Source organism: Pseudorca crassidens, chromosome 13, assembly GCF_039906515.1.
Source record: "Pseudorca crassidens isolate mPseCra1 chromosome 13, mPseCra1.hap1, whole genome shotgun sequence".
NCBI classification, from domain to species: Eukaryota; Metazoa; Chordata; class Mammalia; order Artiodactyla; family Delphinidae; genus Pseudorca; species Pseudorca crassidens.
In genome coordinates this window covers 46,796,525-46,818,733 of record NC_090308.1, presented here as the reverse complement: position 1 = coordinate 46,818,733, position 22,209 = coordinate 46,796,525, and the positions used below count along the sequence as shown (strand labels likewise).

The 22,209-nt window shown below is 42.2% G+C and overlaps 1 protein-coding gene across 5 annotated transcripts in view; it reads right to left on the bottom strand.

Annotated features, from left to right (window-relative positions):
* Positions 1 to 22,209, bottom strand: part of LAMA4 (laminin subunit alpha 4) — a 152,159-nt gene that overhangs the window by 79,075 nt on the left and 50,875 nt on the right. For 2 of the 5 annotated variants that reach the window (XM_067702317.1, XM_067702318.1), the window contains 5 exons: positions 21,913 to 22,037; positions 15,237 to 15,317; positions 5,334 to 5,548; positions 3,052 to 3,147; positions 1,034 to 1,185 (listed from right to left, as the gene is read on the bottom strand). In XM_067702317.1, the coding sequence (XP_067558418.1) occupies positions 1,034 to 1,185; positions 3,052 to 3,147; positions 5,334 to 5,548; positions 15,237 to 15,317; positions 21,913 to 22,037 (669 nt within the window). Of the gene's footprint in view, positions 1 to 1,033; positions 1,192 to 3,051; positions 3,148 to 5,333; positions 5,549 to 15,236; positions 15,318 to 21,912; positions 22,038 to 22,209 lie in introns of all 5 variants that reach the window. The other 3 variants (XM_067702320.1, XM_067702319.1, XM_067702321.1) reach the window with 3 other exon arrangements.

The window sequence follows — 22,209 nt, the reverse complement described above, 5'->3', positions numbered from 1 at the left end:
TAAAGAGGTTAAATAAGTTACCCAAGGTCACATAGCTACTAAGTGTCAGAGCTGGGATTTGAATCCAAGCATTCTGGTGTCAAAGTTTCTGCTCTTAAACCATTATGCTAAACTGACTAACAAAGTAAAAAAGTATGCTGGTATTAATTCTATTATCCTTTCAGCAAATCATTATTGTTTTAAAAAATATCCGTTGGTTGTGATTGAAGCCCATGATTTGCGGGCCACTCGCTGTTGTGGCCTCTCCTGTTGCGGAGCACAGGCTCCGGACGCGCAGGCTCAGTGGTCATGGCTCACAGGCCCAGCCGCTCTGCGGCACGTGGGATCTTCCCAGACCAGGGCACGAACCCGTGTCCCCTGCATCGGCAGGCGGACTCTCAACCACTGTGCCACCAGGGAAGCCCTGAAGCCCATGATTTAAAGGGGGAAAAAACACCTCTTAAAGCTTAGATATACAAGCACTGTTATGGTTTTTGACTATTGCCTGCCTTTCACTTGCTTATTAGATGTTAACCACTAGATCTAAGCAGAGAAACAGAGCATGTGAGTGTGCCTGTGTATTTGAGTGTGTGTGTGAGATGAGAAAGAATGTGTGTCAGTGAGAAGGAAAGGTAAGGGCAGGAGAGAGAGGGAGGGAAGAAGGAGGAAAGAGAGAATGAGAGTGTGTGTGTTAGTTTTTAGAGAAACTCCTGAAAACACAGCAAACTGAAGCTAAGGTAATGGTATGTCTGCAGTGTTGACTTGAATAACCAATGTACAGCTCCACTGAAATAAGAGTGTTTCTCCTCCATCAATAGCTTTGTACATAGATACTAGTTTTTTAGTCATTTCATTTTCCATATTAACCTTTTTAATAGATGACAGCTCTTGGTTTAGGCTGGAGTTCATGACTGTAATCAACTTTTCATAATTTCCTAGGTCTAACAATCTGTAATATAACCACTGGACTCATACCAAAATGGACAGGAATTACCAGGAGTGACCCTATGAAACCAGAATGAAAATACACAGAAGGTATACCATTCCTGCATACTTTGAGGAGGTAGATGGTGGAGTTGATTTCATTCACATGCCTATGAGCAGCGGCACCAGATGACACACTCAATAGACCAGATTTGCTTTCTTCAATGGAGAGCGCTGCTAACCGAAGGTCATCAGTCAGATCCCAGATGCACTTATCACAGCCTGGGGGTAAAGTGGGTATGTCATTTCTTCAAAATCAAAGGTCAGCTGGGAAGCATGCTGCTTTAAGTCGATTATTATATGCACTTTCTTGGTTAATACTACTTGTAATTTTGTTTCCTGAGGAGTTGTTCTGGGCCAGGAACTAGTCCTTACACTCAAAACAGAGTAGGGCCTAAGATGAGCTAAAGTGTTAATCGAGCACTTAAAACGTAACAAAAAAACAAACACATGCAAGTGAAAATTAGGTTAACATGAACACTAAAGGCTGAGCTGAGAAAGAAAGGAAGCACAAAGGGCAAGGCATCTGAGAGATGGGTGGCAAAGGAGAACCCTCTCTCCACTCTTCTTTGGTGGTAGGAAAGCTATCTGGGATGACTCTCTCCATGTCAGGCTTTGGGCTTCTGCTTGGTGCCGGCTAGTGAAGATGGAACGTGCCAGGTATTCCCCCTCTCCTAGCAGCTTTTCTTACTGCCTATTCAGGCTCTAATGCCTTCACCTCACCCCAGGGATGTCTCAGCGCCTCCCCATGGCCCGACCTCCTGTCGGGATGAATGGTTCAGCAGAAGCAGGTCTGCAGGACATCACTGTTTGCGAATATCACTCCCTGATAGCTGACGAACCTGCACACATGGTTAGGTAGGTGGCAGTTTCTCGCTCCTTCCTGCATTTCACGTTTGAGTTCCTCTGACCACTGTCATCACCCCCAGGACCCAGCGCCCTCCTGTGACACACACACAAAGGACACCCTTTGAAACTTTTCTGTTCCCAATCTCTTTCCCCCAGACTGCACTCTCTTCTAGAGAACTGATAAATGGAGACTAAAGTGTTAATGGTTGTTAATATGTTAATTTGTTATTTGAAGTTCAACGCAGACTTCCTCATATGCTCTCTCAAAGGAATGGCTCCCCAGCCAGTACATCAGGCTGGTGGAAAAGATGCGTAGGGCCAAGCAGGCACACTGATGTCTTTAAAGTGACCTTGCTTAGGGGGTCACCTATGCTGTCAGTGTATAAACTCTGTCCTGCTTGTGCCTCCCATCCTATGTCACCTTCAGTAATATTAATCTCTTGTGCCTAGAGGGACTGAGCGGCCAAGATACTTTTGTTTGGGGGAAGGGATATCTAATATTAAAGCAGTCTTTAAACCACTCTACCTAAAGCCAAATATTACTTTCTTGATAGAAGGTTTTCTAAGGCAAAGCTTTCCTTAAATCCTTCTAAAAAATCAATCATGGACTTCTCTAGGCTAAGGGCTTGAAGGATGCTTGAGAAGTCATTGAGACCGGGTCTGGGCATTTGTTTTGAAATGTTTCAGCAGGTTCTTGCACCATTAGGAATACTCATGATTTGAATAACCAGAGGGGCAGGAAAGAAAAGGCAGCTCCATTTCATAAGGCCTGAATATTATATTTCTGTGCCACTTCAGATTTAGAGTGATTTGAGAAAAGCCACTTAAATCTCTTGGCATCTCAGTTTCCCCAATGTTGTAAAGCGTAGTCTGTGGATTACTTTATCTGAGGACCTGAAGAGATAATATAGAAAAAGGAGCTAAAATGAACTCAGTCACTGGGAACTGTATTTCCAACTTAGCCTTTACCTACTAAGTAAGATGCCGAACTTAAAGACTTGATAAAATAAATTTTCTAAAATAGAGCTGTTTAAATGTAAATCACCTATCTGCCCATTGGAATCAAGTGGACTGAATGTCTTTTGTTTAGGGTCCATTTGGTTGAGGCACAGACAGGGTTAAAGCCAAGGGTTGGACTCAGGCAGTTTCTAGAGAGAGTATTGCATAGCTTTTCTTAATCCTACACCTGCAGCACATTAGAGAAAGTGGGGTTAGTCAATCATGTACTGTTATTTTTACTTATGGTTGGGCAGTCCATGCCTGTAGGGGGTTCAGAACCTTCTTCCAAGCATTCTCCGGTTATGCTGTCACATGGGCCTCCCCCACAACTGCACACTGTGGGAAACAAAAACAAGAGATTAGGGATTCATTTCTTAATGCCTAAAGTATGGCAATGTTTTTGTGGTTTGTAGAAATACTGGCTATTGGTATATAATTCTTCAATGGGGATTAATTATATTCTTTCTTAAGATCGTGTGGAATACATGATTTAGTGATTATTCCTCTCACCCAATTAAGCCCCAGCTCAGGGAGATTTTCAAAGGTGACTCTGGGGCAAAAGTAAATCTAAATGTTCTAGGATTCCTTTCCCAACTATTTGAGATTCTGACATGACTCTGCAACTGCTTCAGTCCAAAGAGCTCCTGGTCAGTTTCATAAGGTACAAAATGATCACAGAGTCCATCATTCAGCTGGAATCTGAAAGCCATCCTTTCATCACAGTCAAATTCTCCAGTTAATCCAGCTCCAGGTTTGATTACTGCCAGGTGTGAGTGAGGAGACCCAAGAGCGATTCTTGGGTCCCACAGTGCTTGACTCTCGGCAAGACTGACTCCAAACCTCCAAATGACAGCTATCAGTGGGATAGCTAGCAACAATGTTGTGGAAAGAATTAGGACCATATTTACATAAATTTAGAAGATCTGGGCGCCTATTATTAATCTACTGATAATTTTCAAGAATGCCTTTTGGAAAAAACCAAAAACAAAACCCCAGTCTCACTAGACTGTTCATTTTCCACTGAGTTTTGGAGTGGAGATTAATTTTTTTTAACATCTTCATCGAAGTATAATTGCTTTACAGTGGTGTGTTAGTTTCTGCTGTATAACAAAGTGAATCAGCTATACATATACATATATCCCCATATCTCCTCCCTCTTGCGTCTCCCTCCCACCCTTCTAGGTGGTCACAAAGCACTGAGCTGATCTCCCTGTGCTATGTGGCTGCTTCTGGAGTGGAGATTAATTTTTAATATTTACAAAGGATTTCTTAAGCTATCTAGGCTAGCAATAAGCTGGAATTGTGAATTTCCTCCCACCTCTTAACTGTCTTAACAGAATAATCATAAAAAATTAGCTTCAAGGGTAACATACATTTATTACATTTTGGCTGTTTAATGTTCCACAAAATGTAGATTTATTAAACAATTCAGCAAGATCATGCTTTATTGCTTCTAGCATCAGCTTCTTTTCTAAGACTGATCTGCATCTCTGTAACTTAAACATGAGTTGACATATTGATATGAGTCAATATTTTGAGAATCAGGATGTCAATGTTTAAGTCTTTGATTTTGCCAACACTCTTTCTGATGCCCACTTTCTCTCTTTAGTCTGACTGGGCACAGAGCTCCTCTCTCCACTCTGTTATTCTCGGGGTTATGCTTCTGTGCACATAGCTTTCCTGGAAACATGTTTACTTGTATTGCTTCTGCAGATCATATTTGTTTTCTTCTCAGTTTCAAACTCTTCACTTCTTAAAAATCTCTTCAAGTGGAAATCTGTTTCAGTGAGAGAATCTCCAATTGAAGCATGCCACAAGAGCACAATAACTCTCCCTCACTCTTCTTCCCCTCAAAGTCACATAAGAGAAGGAATATTCAGTCTCAGCCTCCCTTTAGTCCTAGAGGAAGGCAATTTAACTTTTCTTCTGAAGAGCTTCACTCTCTGAGGCAAATGGATTGGAGAAATCCTGAATAAAATTTGTACCTTTCAGTCTAACTGAAGTCTGACCAGGAAGATATATTATCCCTGAAATATTTACTCTGATAATTTGAGGAAATAGGGGGATGATTAAACTACCTATGGCTTGCTAATCTATTTCACTGAAATGTTGATTTTACCAAACGTAACTAAAAAGAGACACATAGCTTGCAGAGTAAGAAAATTGATGTCAAACATGCAAACTTTCATTCAGTCCTCTGGTCAATGACAGGTAATCTATGGAAGTCTGATTTACTTATTTGATCAAAATTGAAAGGACATAAAGATGATAAGACAAAAGTTCACTAGTGTTAGTGTCTCATGGTTCATTCTACCCATGAGCTAAGCTACATTAGTCTTGATAAAAATACCTACCCCTAGAAGTATGGGATGCACATTCCTATATTGCCCTGGAAAAGTGTCAAGGGGGTAATTGCAATATTTCCCCAAGATAAATTCATCTAAATCCAGCACTGACAGAGACCCTGCTCCTATCACACATGTGCTGGCTGGGTAGCTGCTGCAGCACGCACAGAACCATACCTGCACAGTTCTTGGCTCTCCTGGCATCCCCATAGTAGCCAGGTGCGCAGTGTTCACACTTGAATCCGGTGGTGTTGCGTAAGCAATTCCTACACTGGCCAGTGACCTCATCACAGTCTTCAAAGATCAGGTTAGGATCTGAATTTCCACTGCAGTCACATTTCTTACAGGTGCTTCCAATCAGCAAGGGGTTTCCATAGTAACCAGGAGCACATCTGAAGAGGAATCACATGTTAAAAATTTAGCATCCATAGTTTTCTTCCTTTTTAGCTTCTTTCCTACCTAGAAGAAAGTGTAATGGATATTTGTGTATTGCTCTCCCAGAATTAATTCCCACTCTCCCATCTTCCTAATAGGACCAGACTTTGTTTTTAAGGAACTACCCCTCCCCATTGTGTTGCAGCCCATTCAGTTCGGCGAGACCTTCAGGTGCAGGAGTGTCTGGATATGACCAGGGTGGGAGCATTTCTGGTCACTCCAATGACTGGGGTGCACAGCTGGCATACGATGGTGGTACTAGATATGCTACATTTGGCCATGAGATATGCCACTAGGGCATAGCTAAGAATTGTCCTGGACAAAATGTTAGTAATACCTTTACTGAGAAACACTGGTATGTATTCTACCTTGCCATAGTGAATTGTTCTGATAACCTAAACCTGAGCCAACCAGTGCCTGGCATTGTCCTGGCCGAAATGGTTTGGCTCAGGAGTGATTCAGCTGGAGTGGACTCAGGGCTCTTGTTTGAGGCTTGTGTGAAGGTCTTCTCTCCCTCTGCAGGTGAATGAAGAGGCAGGCAGCACGCTTAGCTCTTGCAGCCATCTTGTGACTGAAGGAAGACAGTGCGGAGACAAAGCAGAGGGCAGAGCTGGGAGTACCACAGATAAACAGAGCTGGGGCCAGATGGCCATTATTCTGTATGTTTCAGATATATGAGCCTACAGAGGCCAGGTGCCTAACTGTATTTGCTGTGGAGGCAGAGCTGAGGCCTACAGTCATGCCAGCTGGCCTTAATGAGAGACTCCAGCCCCGGTGGAGAGCAGAGGGTGAACTACTTCCAGCCTTTGCTGGCCTTGCCAAGCTATGCACTCTGGGGGGGGCTGCCTCTGACCAGAGGAAAAGACCCTTTCTCTACTTTTTCCAAAAGGTAACCTGTCGGCCAGCAGAGGCCCTGCTCTGAGTGATGGGCCCACAGGCCCCACCTAAGGGGGTAGCTGCTTCTCAGCTCCTATCAACTGTTTCTATACTGTAGCCTTGAGGGAATGAAGGATCTATGTTGTCAGATCTTATTTTTAAAGGAAAAAGTTGAAATTCGGATTTTTATGTGAAATCTCAGTTTTTAAAGGTTGGCTCAAACTTTATAAGAATACTTTTTGAGGCAAACTACACACTTTTTGGCTGGCTGTGGCCCCCTCTCTGCTATGGACCTAAATCAGTGTTGAAGACTGGCTAAGGTGGGCTGAAGATGCTTTGGGAGTGGCTGGAAGGAATGTGCAGTCACACCGTCATGGGGCTGAAGGTCAGGCACAGGAGTTAGTTTTGATGAGAAAGAAAAAGAAGAGAGCCAGTGAAGGTTTCTGAGTGATAAAAGTGACGGTGAATGAAGCTGGTGTTGGCATCAGAGTTCAGGATGGACTCGGGGCTGGAATGGGAGACCAGGGTTGGGTGGGGAGGGCCTGGGGTGGGACCTATGCCTTGGGAGTGGAAAGGAAGAGAAGACTTTCCAAGGACACCAATAAGACCCAGCCAGCAATAATAGGACACCACCTTTTTAAATGCTTCCATTTAAAGTAAAAGAATCATGATTCAGAAGATTTGAAAAATAGAGAAATGAAAAAAAAATCACATCTGTAATCCCAAGACCTTAACAATCACTGTTCAACATTTTGCATATGTTTTTCCAGGTTTTATTCCTATGTCTCAGTTTTTTGATGTAGTTGTCATGATGGTGTATGTTCAGTCACTTGCAACGTATCTCATGACTTCACCCAGGTAAATTCATTTAGTTACCACAGACACCTGGGAGGTAGGGCACACAGGCTTGGCATTCCGAGGCTGAGAGGCTACTTTGGTTTTCCAGGCTCACATGCTAGGAAGTGACAGCGTAAGACCCAGACCTTCTGACCCTGATGCTCTTTCCTTTGCTCTGCCCTGGACCACACTGCTGCTGCTATAAATGAATGAGTGAATTCATCCAACAGAAGGACAATTCATGTCTATTTTGTGTAAGGAACAAAGAGACAGGAAGAGGAAAAACACATAGCCTATGCACTGAAAGAACAGGAAAAGAATTAGGCATAATTACACAAACTCTAGAAGTCGAGGACTATGAAAAAGATAAGAATGAATGTAAGTGCCACACAACCCACAAAGAGACATCCCCCTGAGGAAATGTTTGATAAATTTTATTATTCATACTCATGTCTTTGTACCTTTGGTTCACAGGCCCTCTTGTCCCCAAGTCAGCATAAATCATTCCTCTATGGAACACATGGCTGGATTGAATTTCTATCCTGTGCCGCAGTTCACCAAACAGAATATTAGATACTTAGGCTCACTAAAATGGGACTCAGATCTGCCACTTCAGTGTGCAGCTGCGAAGCCTGAGGTCTGGGAGTGAACGGACTTGTCCAAGCTCACAGAAGCCAGATGCCAGTTGCTTCCTTTTCTCTGTTTAATTCCACTGTATTTGATCTCCATAGGTGGTCCCCTGGTCTTCTACTAGTCAGAATCTCAACCACAGTGGAAACCTACTTTGAGTTACTTTGAATTTCAAGAATATCTTTTGGTGGTAGGCTCAGAGGCAATTCTGAAGTCACAGTCCCAACTTCAACCCTACAGATTTTATAGAATGAGCACACGAAGGTTTTGTACTCATGGCACCCTCTAACCCTGACTTTATAGATGAGGAAACTACAGCGCGGAGAAGCTGGACAATTGGTTCACTGCTTCAGGGCTCAAGCATCGTATGGGACTCCAAGCTTATGCTCTTTCCACTCCACAAATCTGGCATTAATGAGTTAACTAATAAGTCCATTAATGATCTAACAGTTGAGTAATTAAATGCTATCTATTAATACACCTAATTCCTGTCCTCGAAGAGCAAATTACAAAGGATACAAAGGACACAAAAGGACAAGGAGTCGGATTTAGAGTCAGCATTGGAGCCCAGGTACCCAGTACTGGTGCACTTTTATTTTCTTCCATAATCTTGTTTCTAGCTTTATTAATGACTTGATTCACTTGGAGAAAATAGAGCTGATAAAATTACAGTGTAAATGAAAGAACTGTGACATACAAACTTTGTCATTTCAGTCAGTGATTATATCATTTGGGAAAAATGGAAAACAAAAAGATACGTTTTTTGGAAAAAAATGCTTTTGACCAAGAACTAATATTTTGGGAATTTTTGTAGTGCTTTCCCTCTCCTCTGCTCCTTCTCCTTTTCTTCTCTTCCCAAGGCCATATACCTCTTACTGAATGCCTTTATCAAAGGTGCCAAAATTCCCAGCCCAGGTGGCATAGAAGCTTTTCTGGCGGGGGATGTCACTCTGTAGCTGTCATCTGGGTTAAATTAAATGAAGAAAAAAAAAAGCACCTGTTACATAGTAGATGCCATATAAATGCTCTCTACTTCTCTACGAATGACTGGGAGCTAAGGCTAGGAAAATATAAGTAACGCATTCCAGGTCACAGAGCCAGAATCCAGAAATGGGGCAGGGCAGAGAGTAGGGAGTAATAAGAATTCTATACAGATAACAGGGCTGATACCTTAAGTTTGAAAAACTTGACGCCTGCAGAAAGAATCAGGCTAAAGCCCTGAATCATAATATAAGCCTCAATAAATGTTAGCTTCTTCTTCTTCCTCCTCCTCTTTGTTATTGTTTTCTAACATCAAGGTCATCATCAAAATCATTATCACTGTCATCATCGTCCCTGATGATACTATGTTCGGCCTTTCCTGTTAGGATTTTCAGGTCTCCCTGAATTTGCTTTAATTTGCCCCATTCTTCTTTCCTGATCCTTAAGCAATAAGATCCACATGATAAAACCTCATACGGTTTTAGCATGTCTCTCAATCCCCTGCAGAATTGAATGGATAAAGGTACACTGTTAAAGCTGCCGCAAGAGACAATGTGGAATACTAAGGCATTGACATCATATATGTTTATTAACTGAAAACTTTGTGTTGAACATTGAGGGTCAATTATGTGACCTTAGATTAAGTCTCTTCATAGCTCTTAGTCTCAGGTCCGTCATCTTTAAAATGTACTACTTAGGAGCAGAGGGTAGGTCATTCTGGAATGAGAATAAGAATTCAAAACGCCTGTCCATTCGGTTGTGCATTTTATAATTATTTGCATCAGAAGATGACTTTCATTTGCAACCTCTATTCAATTCTGGGTCTTTGATTTTCCAGGCATGGGGTGGGAAGTGGGGGATCAAATGGGGCAAGAAATGACTGACTCTTGTCACTACATCGTGCTTTCTTAAAGGAACATTAAAAATTCTGGGGTTTTTTTAGTAAAAAAAAGTTTTAAAAAAGTATTATAGAAGCAAATATAACTCAGTGCCTACAATGTTTTAGACACTGCAACCGAGGAAGAATGGATAGAGAAATAAATAAGATGCTACTTCTGCTGAGAAGCTCATATTTCAATGAGATTTTAAAAAATTGTTCGATTTTGAACAAGTGGCTTAACGTCTCTGTGTCTCACTTTCTTTCTCTGTAAATAAGGATGAAAATGGTATCTCATAGGATTTTATTTTGAAGTTTAAATGTATCATTGCAAGTGAACTGCTTACAACAGTGCCTGGCATAGAGTAAGCACTCAATAAATGTTAGTTATTATTTTTATCATCATCATCATGATCATCATCTAAATGTAATAAAATGTGGTAAGCTCTACAGTTGACCTGGTGGACTTTAAGAGCAGCAGGTCCAGCATGGGGAGTTTAAATTGTGAGGTGAGAAAGGACTTTGGGAAGAGACAGGCAGGGCCCAGAGCAGGCTAAGTAACATGGACCTTACTGGGAAGACAAGCGTGCTTTGAGCTGCTCTGCACAGTACTAGAAGAGGCTCGTGTCTTATGTTTAGACCAGTGTTGCTCAAAATTGTATATAGTATGGATCCTTGTGAAAAGAAAAACATTCATACAGAATATCTTTTCCAGTGTTCATTTAAATTACCTTTAAATATTTCAAACATAAAACTAAGTAGTAACTCCTTATGTCTATGGCTCGTATACATCTTGAAAAACCAAGATAAATTTTCCAAATAAAACAAAACTATAAAATGGATCGAATTCAAATGAACACTATTAATTCAGGGCAACGGATGATGTCGTTGCAACTGAATGGTTACTTGTAATGTGATGTGGTAGAGGATTGTTTGAGTTCAGCATGCATGACCTGCCCTGTGCTATGTCATGACTCTGTGTGCCTCACTGTCATGTCATTCGGCCTCCAGTTGTCTGTAATGTCTCACTGACACACCATCAGCCATTATTTTCTCCTCAGCTCTGAGGCAGATAGATCCCTCTTTATTATAAAATGGTACTTCAGAAAGTCCAGAACATGTTTCAATGAACTTTTTTTTCAAGATTATCACTGAAATGAAACACTTTTGTGTCACTGAGAACCCATGAACCTCCACGAATATTTCCAAGGACACCAGTCAGTGGCTCTTGAGCCCCAGTTTGAGAATCACTGTTTTGTATTTTGCAGGTGTGGTATTAAAAGTTGAAATAGAGCAGTAGTTCACAAGTCAGTGAGAGGACTGGTGTGAGAACCCAACGGGGAATCAAAATATGGGTCCCCAGGCCTCACCCGAGAGGTCTCTTTTCAGTGGGGCATGGAGCGGGTGAGGGAGGGCTAGGGAATCCAAAGGTTTCCAGGAGATACTTACACACAGTCAGACTTGAAAATCACCCCGATTAAATGATCTTTAGGTACAGAAACACCCAGAGTGTTCTTGTTTGAACTAATGAGATAGATATCCATGCAAATCAGCTGCATATTTTGGAAAGATCTTGTGGAGAGATCTGAGTTTACAAATTCATTGAAAACATATTAGATGAAGTTTAATTGGGACAATTTAACAACTTGATGAGTAAACTCAAAACAGAACCCCCTCTCAGTCCCAGAGTCAAACAAATCAAAAGCAGTTAAGGCCACCTCCTGTGGGATGATCCAGCCCCGCTGTGGGAAGGAAACCACTCCTTTCACTACGCTTTTGAAGAGCCTCTGCTTGCCCTCTCTTTAGCTTTTCATTTTTTCTGTCTTGCAATGAATGGTTTTCAGGTTTGTCTCCTCCCCTAGCCTTGACTTCATTGAGGACAAGAGAACATGTCTTAGATGTATTGCATCCCTAACTCTTCCCACCGATCTGTTTGTGTGGTCATTTCTATTTTGAAAAAGAGTTACCTGTATTGTCAGGTCAATTTTTGATGTAAAAGACCTCAGTGGATTCTTTTTAAAAGAACAGGGTGAGAGGAAGGGTGGATGGGAAAGAGAAGGAGAAATGAAAGTTGCTCAAAGTGATCCTCCCCCAATGCAGATGAAAGGCCTGAGAAGGGATGCTTATTTCCAGCACCTTTGTAAATGCAGCCTCCTGTCAAAGGGAATCTACTTAACAGACTAACCATTTTTCTCCTCTATATCAGAAGTTCATCTAATTCATTAATTGTCAATGTTCAAAATAGGAGACTCTTAGAAGACATTCGGGAAAAGCAGAATGGGAGAAGAATCCAGATTTTAAGCCAAACTTTCCAAGTCCTGGTTCCCCCACTTAGCAGTGATGTGACTTTAGATAAGTCACAGTTCCCTCATATGCAAAATACGACCTCCTCTCAGGGTAGTTATGAGGCTGAGAGAGGACATAGGAAACAATCAATAAAGGGCACTATTTCTAGCTAAGGAAACTGAGATTCAGGGAAATGAGCCAGCTTGTCCCAAGCACACATTATGCCAGCAATGGCAACAGGACAATAGGCACAATGACTCATACTGTTACCAGTTAATTTTTTTTTTTTTTTTTTTTTTTTGCAGTATGCGGGCCTCTCACCATTGCGGCCTCTCCCGCTGTGGAGCACAGGCTCCGGACGTGCAAGCTCAGCGGCCATGGCTCACGGGCCCAGCCACTCCGCGTCATGTGGGGTCTTCCCGGACCGGGGCACGAACCCGCATCCCCTGCATCGGCAGGCGGACTCTCAACCTCTGCGCTGAGGGGGCTATGTTCTAGTTTGGTGAGAATAGGACTGAGTTGACGCCCTGCATTCAATTTGTGCTTTTCCTGGAATTTCTTTTCTGTTCTTTCCGGAGGGGAAGGGCCGAAAAAGGACCATTCCAGGGCGCGGCGCTGGGCTTGCCACATTTGGGAGCGCCGCCTGAAGTTGGACGCACAGCCTCCCGACGCCCTGCCGTTGGGCTGGTGGAGGCCGCAGCACTGCTAGGGTTGTATCAGTCCTCCTGTTTGCACTATTTCTTTTTGCGACCATGGCCCCGCCTTAAGTATTTCTAATTAAGAAACAAAACCTCAGGAAACCGAAACTTAACCAGCCGCTCTCGCTTCTGTAATTACGCCTGCTGACCCCCGCCCCCGCAACCGTCCAACCAATCAGACGGCGACTAGTGTCTCTGTTTAAAAGTCAACCAATCGGCGACTAGTGTCTCTGTTTAAAAGTCAACCAATCGGCGACTAGTGTCTCTGTTTAAAAGTCAACCAATCGGCGACTATGTTTGTACCGGTCTATAAAAGAGCTGTACTAAACTCCGCCAGGACCTCTTAGCGTCACCGGCAACGAGTGCGCGGAGGTCCAGGTTCGAACCTGCAATAAATGACCCTTGCCGTTTGGCTTTGACTCTGGTGGTCTTGTGGAGGGGCCTCGCGACCTTGGGCATTTCATGCGCCACCAGGGAAGCCCACCAGTTAATTTTTATTGAGCATTTATTAAGTGCCAGGTGCCATACTAAAAACTTCACAGTATTACTCACAACAGTCCTATGAGGTGGGTATTTTCATTTTTTCCTTTCTGGAGATGTGGAAATAGCCACTTAGAGATCAAATAACTTGCCCAGGAGATCATAAAGGGCTACAGCTGAGAGACAGCCACCCAGGCTGATGCTACATCTCAACACGGTACTTCCACTTCCCAAACTAGTGCTCTCTCCTCCATCCTATCAATCCAGGTCCAGGCTAAGCAGCAGATTTGACTGAGCCTTGCTGATTAATGGCAGGTTCCAGGAACCTCTGATGTGGGCCAGGGGATTTATCATCTACAATGCCACATGTGAGGTGGGCATGATGTCCTGTGCCAGGCCCCCCACTGTCACTGACAGAACCCTAATCCGCACCCCTGTGTGATTTTGTAGGACTGAGCCCTTAGGGCTGAGATTACTCACTTCTGGAGGAACTTGCATTGGGTCAGCAGGACTCTATTTAAGGCCATTAATTCCCCCTTCAGGAGCCATACAACACCCATTAGCTGGTAATATTGCTCAATCCTTATCTGACTAAACTGACTTAAACCTCAGACACTGAGGAGAAAAATCTCCATCCCTGGCTGATGAACAATCCTCTCACCCCCACTGAGCCAGATAATGAGTAAATCAGGTGGCTTATGTTCCTGGGTCCCCAAATAAGGAAATATAGGAAAAGCGTGTCACCAACATTAATCAGCCGAGGGTCACCTGACCATCTCTAGGAGTCCCCCTTAAAGGATGACATTCATATGGTCCCTCACCTTTCACTTCCCTCTTCTCTTACAGTAAAAGGAGGAAAATCCCACAGCTCTTTAGCAAAACAATTATCCACATTTTGCAAATTTAATAATCACAATAACAATGCCCTCAAAATACAGAGATTTTTCTATGTACCATAGACACTGTGGCTTTTTAAAAAGAGTTCCAGAGCTACACTTTTAGAGATGGAGGGTGTTTTCCTCGGAAATGAGATGGTATTTAAGGTTTACCTTTTGAGCCCCAGGCTGAATCTGTGAGCTCCACCCAGGGCAGTAAGCAGCATGCTGTGGTGAAGTGAGCGCGCTGCAGATGTGGGGATGTGGGACTGTATGTCTGACCAGTCCCTTCTGCCCCTTCCCTCCCTGTCTTGAGGACACCACACATCATTTCACTGCCTAAACACAGTGGGGAGGATATTAATGGCATTTATGTTAAAAATAAGAAGGCCTCTCTGTGAGACTCTTACAGTGAAAGCACTTTTATCTTAAAAAGCTGTGAGCAGCTGAGGGAGGATGGGAAACGTCTTGCCAGGAATCATTCAGTGGGAGTCTTGCACCCTTGCTTGCCAAGGCCATTCTTGTTTGAGCAAAGCCCAAAGCAACTTAAAAAAGAGTGTTAGGTGTAAATACCAAAAAGGGATTCAGAAAATCCAAACTCATGGAATTAGTTTACTTTTCAGGAGAGGAGATGGTATAAATAATAGGTTAAATAATAGGTTTGTGCTTTTTTTCAATGTATCACTCTAATAACTGACCAGTTGATAAAAAAGGAATCACTGAAGAAGACTTTCTCTCTTTCTCTCTCTCTTTTGGACATTAATTGTACTACTGGTTCTCAGTGAGAGAGAGAGAGAGAGAGAGAGAGAGAGAGAGAGGACTGTTACCAAAAGCATCTAGAGAATCTCTTCAAAATACGCATACTCATTTTTCCTCTTTCCTTACCCATTTATCCTGAGATGTAGCCCTGGACGCCTAGGGAGCATTCTCATAGCTGTATATGAGGCATGGGATTTGGGAACGCTCCCCAAAGGGGTTCTGAAATGCTATCTCCCACTCCCTCTTCTTAAGACCTACTGAACGAGAGCATGGCAGAGCTGATGAGTGTAAGAAACAGGAAATTTCCTTTGACCCCCATAGCACATGGTGACTTTCAGTAGCCTACCTTTCACAGTTAGGTCCAGCATAGTTTTCTTTACAAATACACCGAACAGCTCCATTTTTCCTATAGCAGGATTCTGCAAAACTGGAATTGAAAGAGAATATTAGAAGTCAATTCCATACATCACTGAAGAGACTGTCTTAACATTTTTTTTTTTTTTTTTTGCGGTATGCGGGCCTCTCACTGTTGTGGCCTCTACCCTTGCGGAGCACAGGCTCCGGACGCGCAGGCTCAGAGGCCATGGCTCACGGTCCCAGCCGCTTCGCGGCATGTGGGATCCTCCCGGATTGGGGCACGAACCCGTGTTCCCTGCATCGGCAGGCAGACTCTCAACCACTGTGCCACCAGGGAAGCCCTTAACTTTTGATTTTGATTAGATCGTCTCTCCCTTGGTCCCCTCAAGTTCAAATGGGTGCAATCATTTGCTTCAGTTAAATTAAATCTTCCTCCTTTCAGGAGAGCTCAGACTATCAGGCTCAGACAGAAAGTGACACACCACTGGTGACACCATTTCCCATGTCTACCTCATTTATTTTTCCATAGAGGCACTTTATTATTTTTACTTGAAACAGTGGGAATTTCCAGAACATCAGGTATATGTGTATGTGTGTGTGTATAAATATATATGTATATATTTTTTAATGCAAATGTAAAATACATATCCTAAAGCTAGAGTAAAGTAAGTAAATTTTACCTGTGATTTTAGATTTCTATGAGAATTTTCTCTTATTCCTACCACTTTCTGTGTATTCACTTGAAAGTTTACCCCTTTTTTTCTGCACTAGCTCTCTTTCACTCTTCAAGGTCATGAACCAATTCTAAACTATGCTTTATAATCACCACAAAACCTTAATTTCTTTCATGTGTACCTTAAAGATTGGGAATAAAGGGTGCAGGGACTGGCTCAGCTGATCAAAGTCATAAAGCAAGTACTCAAGCAAGAAACAGGACCCATAGTAAAAGGATCCTGGTTCATGAAACCCACTCTCGTGATTCTTCTTTTTTTTTGATAATAAAAATTAGGACACAGGACAGAAAACAAATAAATATATTGTTTCAGCAGAATAAATAACTATCTTAATTATGAAGGCAAGGGAAATGGAATATTGTTCTCCATATGTTTTGAAAATTCTACCTACACTGACACATGGATCCATCCCCATGAGGGGGGTGTACAAAAGTTTTAAGACTTTTAAACTAGTTTTGGCTTAGGTACTGTACAATCCACAGAGTGTGGCCTGCTGTTCTCACGTTCCTGCATGTATCAGCAAAGACCTAACCACCTTTGGAGGAAAGCAAATGGATGTGCTTGCTTTGTGTGAAAATATTTATAAAGTCAGTCAGAAAACAAATGTGCTTCTCAGTGAAAGGCAGTACATACAATTTATTTTCTCTAATAGTCTGGTTAAAAACATTCCAATGAATTACATTTCTTTGGCATTTACCCTTTATTTTGCTTGTTCTTATTCCTCAGCCTACTTAAAGAAACAGTATCAGTTAAGTGCCCAGAACATGAACAAACCCACATGCATGTTTCTTTGAAGATGTTCCACCCAGCAGCCCACCCATGGCTTGAAGGAATGAAATATCTGCCTGGAGTTGTCTGCTTTGAGCTCATGTCCTGCAGTTTCAAACAGATGACGTTTTCCTTGTTTGGAGCAATTATTAGTAGACATGGAGGATGTCTGGCCAACCCTAAAATAAATAAATGAGCTCTGTGCAAATGGTCCCTGGGAATAGCTGTGTGACTACTGGTCTTGGTGGAGGGAGACTCAGAGGTAGTAGAGCCACTGAGGGTTCCTTTTCCGTTTTCCATCAGCATTAATTGTTTATATTTTGCTTAGGCTAAAGTCTGTTTGGGGCTAGGGAAATGAAAACACTGCACCTTTCTCAGCCCACACTAATAACCATGGTGCTCTCTCCAAGTGGAAGGGAGTCTTTTGTTCTTGGAAAACCCTCAGGGAACTTAAAGGAAAATAGACTCAGCACTCTTTGTTTGCAAAACTCCCTCAAGCATCACTTCCTTGCCTTCTGATGTGGCTATTGTAATATCTGGAGATCCAAATCCTGGGTCTGTAGGCTCAACTTGCATATCTTTCAAAGTGTAATTCAGATTCCACGCTTGGTGCCTTTCTGAAATCTCAAATAAAAGTCCTGGCACTTTGATTTTTTATAGAAAGTAGAAATATGAATTTTAAGAAAAGCTGAAAGAGGCAGTGGGGAGTCTGATTTTTTATGACATTTGATTAGTATTTGAGATTAGTTAACTCAGTCAATAATAAGGCCAGATCAAAGACTAGCACTTTATAGGATCCAGGCAAATCTGTCCTGTTCTATGATCACACACTATCCCCCCACCCCACCCCACCCCACCCCCGCTTTCTGTATCCAGTTCTCTCCCCCAAGGGATTTCAGGAAGTAGAACTATTGCCACTACAGAGAAAGCAGGTCTCTTCCACCCTTCCCAATTCCTCCACACTCCCATTTAATGTTCTTTACTTATAGGTCATATATTTTTGCTTTTGTGTTAATCTTCAGCAGGTTTTTCCACCTCAAGTCTGTCCTCTAGAGCAGGAGTCCCCAACCCCCAGGCCGAGGACCGGTACCGGGCGAGGCCTGTTAGGAACTGGACTGCACAGCAGGAGGTGAGCAGGGGGCAAGCAAGCAGAGCTTCATCTGCCGCTCCCCCATCGCTGGCGTTACCGCCTGAACCATCTCCCCCCCCCCCAGCCCCTTCCATGGAAGAATTGTCCTCCATGAAAGCAGTCCCTGGTGCCAAAAAGTTTGGGGACCACTGCTCTAGAGACTTCAGCTTTTACATCTGTGAATGTGTACTTAACTGCACAGCCTGTTCCCTAAGTCCCTCAATTGCTCTTTTGAACCTGGATCCACTCACACAAGCAGAGAAAGAACATGGGTGGAAATGGTGATTCTTGTTGCCTATGGAAACTACCTATGTTTCCTCTTTCCAGACAAGAAGCTCATTACCTGATTGGCAAGTTTCTGCTTCTTTTATCTGAAAGAGTTAACAGTCTTCAGAAGAGCTTCTTGATGAACTAAGATACTGGATAATCTGGCTCAAAGGTAAGAAAGTCATTTGCTTTAGAAGCTTCAAAATATTTCTGTAATTTCATCCATTTTAATGAAGGCAGGAGTTTTTAACTGTTTTATTCACAACTGTGACCAACAACCAGTACATGATTGGCACATAATAAGTGCTTGATTAATATTTGTTGATTTTATGTAGACAAGACTTCTCAGCCCATAGGAGTGAGGCTCCAGAAGACTTATATCTCAAGACATTAATGTCCTATAATTTAGATAAGGAAGTCTTGTCATCTGAATGGTGCAAAAAGTACAAAAGTCGGACAATACAATGAAGAATTTGGGATTACCTTTCTAATTCATCTGGTAGTTTCTAAAGAAACTGCAGCTCTAAGCTTATAAAGCTGCTTTGAGCAGATGGTGCTATATAACATCTTTGTTTATATGGGAGAATGAGTGAAACCTGTTATTAGAAAGTTGGAGGTTAATATATTTAACAAAATAACTATACCATGGTAAGGGAGCAGCATGCTAAACACCTCATCACATATGGTTAAGACTCACGTTTTAGAGCAGAATGTATATATTTTTTAACATCTTTATTGGAGTATAATTGCTTTACAATGGTGTGTTAGTTTCTGCTTTATAACAAAGTGAATCAGCTATACATATACATATATCCCCATATCTCTTCCCTCTTGCATCTCCCTCCCACCCTCCCTATCCCACCCCTCTAGGTGGTCACAAAGCACGGAGCTGATCTCCCTGTGCTATGCTATGCAGCTGCTTCCCATTTTACGTTTGGTAGTGTATATATATAAATGCTACTCTCTCACTTCATCCCAGCTTACCCTTCCCCCCTCCCCATGTCCTCAAGTCCATTCTCTATGTTAGAGCAGAATATTAATGAACAATTAAAGAATATACCTAGATGAGGCAAAGGGAGCTCATAAATCAGGACACACTTGAATGAAAATAATAGAACACAATGTTTTTTTCCACTCTCACTTTCAGTACTATCCATTTTGCACACATTATTAATACCATTGGACATGAAAAATCACAAAGCAAAGGCTGAGACAGTTTAATGGTTTCTAAAGAAAGATGGGGCTGTAAAACATCTGACTTCTTCACAGACTGTCAGACTCATCAGAGGATTTGAACAAATCACAAGCTATTAGGTGAAATGTTAGGTGGTACTGGTGTTCAATAAAGGGAAAAAACATTAGGGGGAAATTTGGTTGTCATCTTTTTTCTCTTTATAAGAAAGTATGTGTGATGATATCACTTATATGTGGAATCTAAAATATGACACAAATGAACTTATCTATGAAACAGAAACAGACTCATAGACATAGAGAACAGACTTGTGGCTGCCAAAGCGGGAGGGAGGGATGGATTGGGAGTTTGGGATTAGCAGATAAAAACTGTTATATACAGAATGGATAAACAGTTCCTATTGTATAGCACAGGGAACTGTATTCAATATCCTGTATTAAACCATAATAGAAAAGAAAAAAAAAGTGTGTGTGTGTGTGTGTGTGTGTGTGTGTGTGTGTGTGTGTGTGTGTGTGGCATTCAGGCCTTTTAAAAATTATTTTATATGCATTATTTAATTTTTACTACAACTATCAAGCAAATATTACATCCAAACACTTAGAAGAGTGCCTGACATAGAGTATGCAAAATGTGTTAGAAAAAATATAAAGTATGTGTTCAGTAAAGCCAACATCTACATATACCTTTCTATGTGTGAGGCACCAACCCAAGTGCTCCACACGTGCTATCCTAATCCAACTTTGTGAGGCAGATCCTTACACAAACTTTTATTTACTAAGGGAAAAACTGAGATCCAGAGCAGGTTAAACAAATCAACAAATGAAGCTAACATCTGAATCTAGTTTCCCTGACCTGAAATCTCATGGAAAGTGAGACATAGAGAGAAGGGACTTTGTCTAAAATAACACAGCTATAATGTGCCAACGCAGAGATATGAACGTAGTTTTTTACTTTTTCCACTTGTGGGATAATAAAAAATATATATTTGATTTTTGTCTTGGTTCCTGGTACAGAACTCCTAAAATCCATGGAATTTCTTAGTGACATGACTGTCTTTTGTTATTCATAATGAGTCCCTTTCAATTTTTCAATTGTATCTTTTTTTTTTTAAGGCTTTTTTTTCACCAGTGATTGAACCATGCCCCCTGCAGTGGAAGCGAGGATTCTTAACCACTGGACCACCAGGGAAGTCCCAACGGTCTTTGAGTTTATGTTAATGAGGTGACTCGATGGGTCCCTCAGTAGCTTCAGGACGTGGGCTGGTCTGCGGGAGGAACCTACTACTGTAGTAGGGTTCCTGTAGTAGGGTTCCTGTAGTAGCGTTGGAATTTTCAACCCCATCCCTTCCTCCACCTCAGGGAAGGGGAGAGGGGCTAAAGATTGAGTTCAATCACCAATAATTCAATCATGACTATAATGAAACTTTGATAAAGCTCGGAACAACAAGGTTTGGGGAGCTTCTGGGTTGGTGAACACACAGATTTGCTGAGGGGTGGTGCGCCTGGTGAGCAAGTGCACAGAGGCTCTGCTCCCTCCCATCTCCCTGTCCATACCATGTCCCTGCGTCTCTTACATTTGGCTGGTCCTGAGTTGTATCCTTTGTAATAAAACTGTATTTGTAAGTACAGTGCTTTCCTGAGTTCTGTGAGTCATTGTAGAGAATTATCAAACTTGGAGAGGCATTGAAGGGACCCCTGAATTTGTACTTAGCTGGGCAGAAAAGTGAGTAGCCTGGGACCCCAACTTGTGGCTGGCTTTCAAAGTGGGACTGAGCCCTTAACCAATGGGGTCTGCACTAACTCTAGTGGTTAGTGTCAGATTTGATTAGATTGTAGGACACCAGCTGGTGTCAGAGAATTGGAGAACTGGTTGAATACTTGTAAAACCAAACACCACTACATCATTTTAATTCTACATTCTACATTTTTAAGCCAATAAAATGGCTAGTCATGACCTAACTACTGGATTTATACATATATGTGCCTGAAAAGAATCCTATTATTTCCCTTAAGATGCACGTGTATTGTCTTTAACTTCTCACTCAGGAAACATAGCCAGAAGTGAAAATTCATTTTCTCAGATATCTTCTACGAGCTGACTGGTCTAAAGCACATCTGTTTATCTGTGCTCTATTTCTGATTGAAAGCCTACTTAGCCGCCACATGTAGAAAATGTCTGCTCTATGGGACCAGGAGAAACACTACCACTGAAAATGACGAATTATAATGTCTGTTGGCATCACCAGTTGTGATCTCTCTAGGTCAAGGGATGGCCAAGAAAAGATGAGACTAGCCTTGATTATAAAACTTGGGAAGCTTCATTGACTTTTGTGATGTGCCCCGTACCCCACCCCCAATATTTAGGGAACACAGTCATCACCTATGCTGCAGTGCTTAAGCTTTCCTGAAAGTGGATTTAGGCTAGAAAACTTTCCTATATCTCTCCAGTCTCATTGCAACATGAGATACTCAATTTTGACTGTGGAAAAACCTTAGAACTCTGTATAGGGAGAAAAAAAAGAAAGAAAAATGAAGCAGATAAGTGGTAGAAGAGACCATCTTTCTTTAAGACTTACTTGGCAACATGAGGCAGGGGGCAGGCGCACGGCTGGCAGACGCGGGGTGCTCCCCTGATGGCATCTCCGATATAACCATCTAGACATTTCTCACAGTGCTCGCCTGTTGTGTTCCGTTGGCAGTGCTGTAAGACAAAAGATAAGAAAACTGACAAGGACACAGTAAGAAACTTTATACACAGCAAATCTGGCAATCAAGCAGTAGTTCAAGCAAAGGGGATGTCAGGCCTGACAGAACAGATGGTGTGCGATGGTCCTGGTCAGCACAAAGGAGCCACGCTGGCCCCAGTCAGTGCT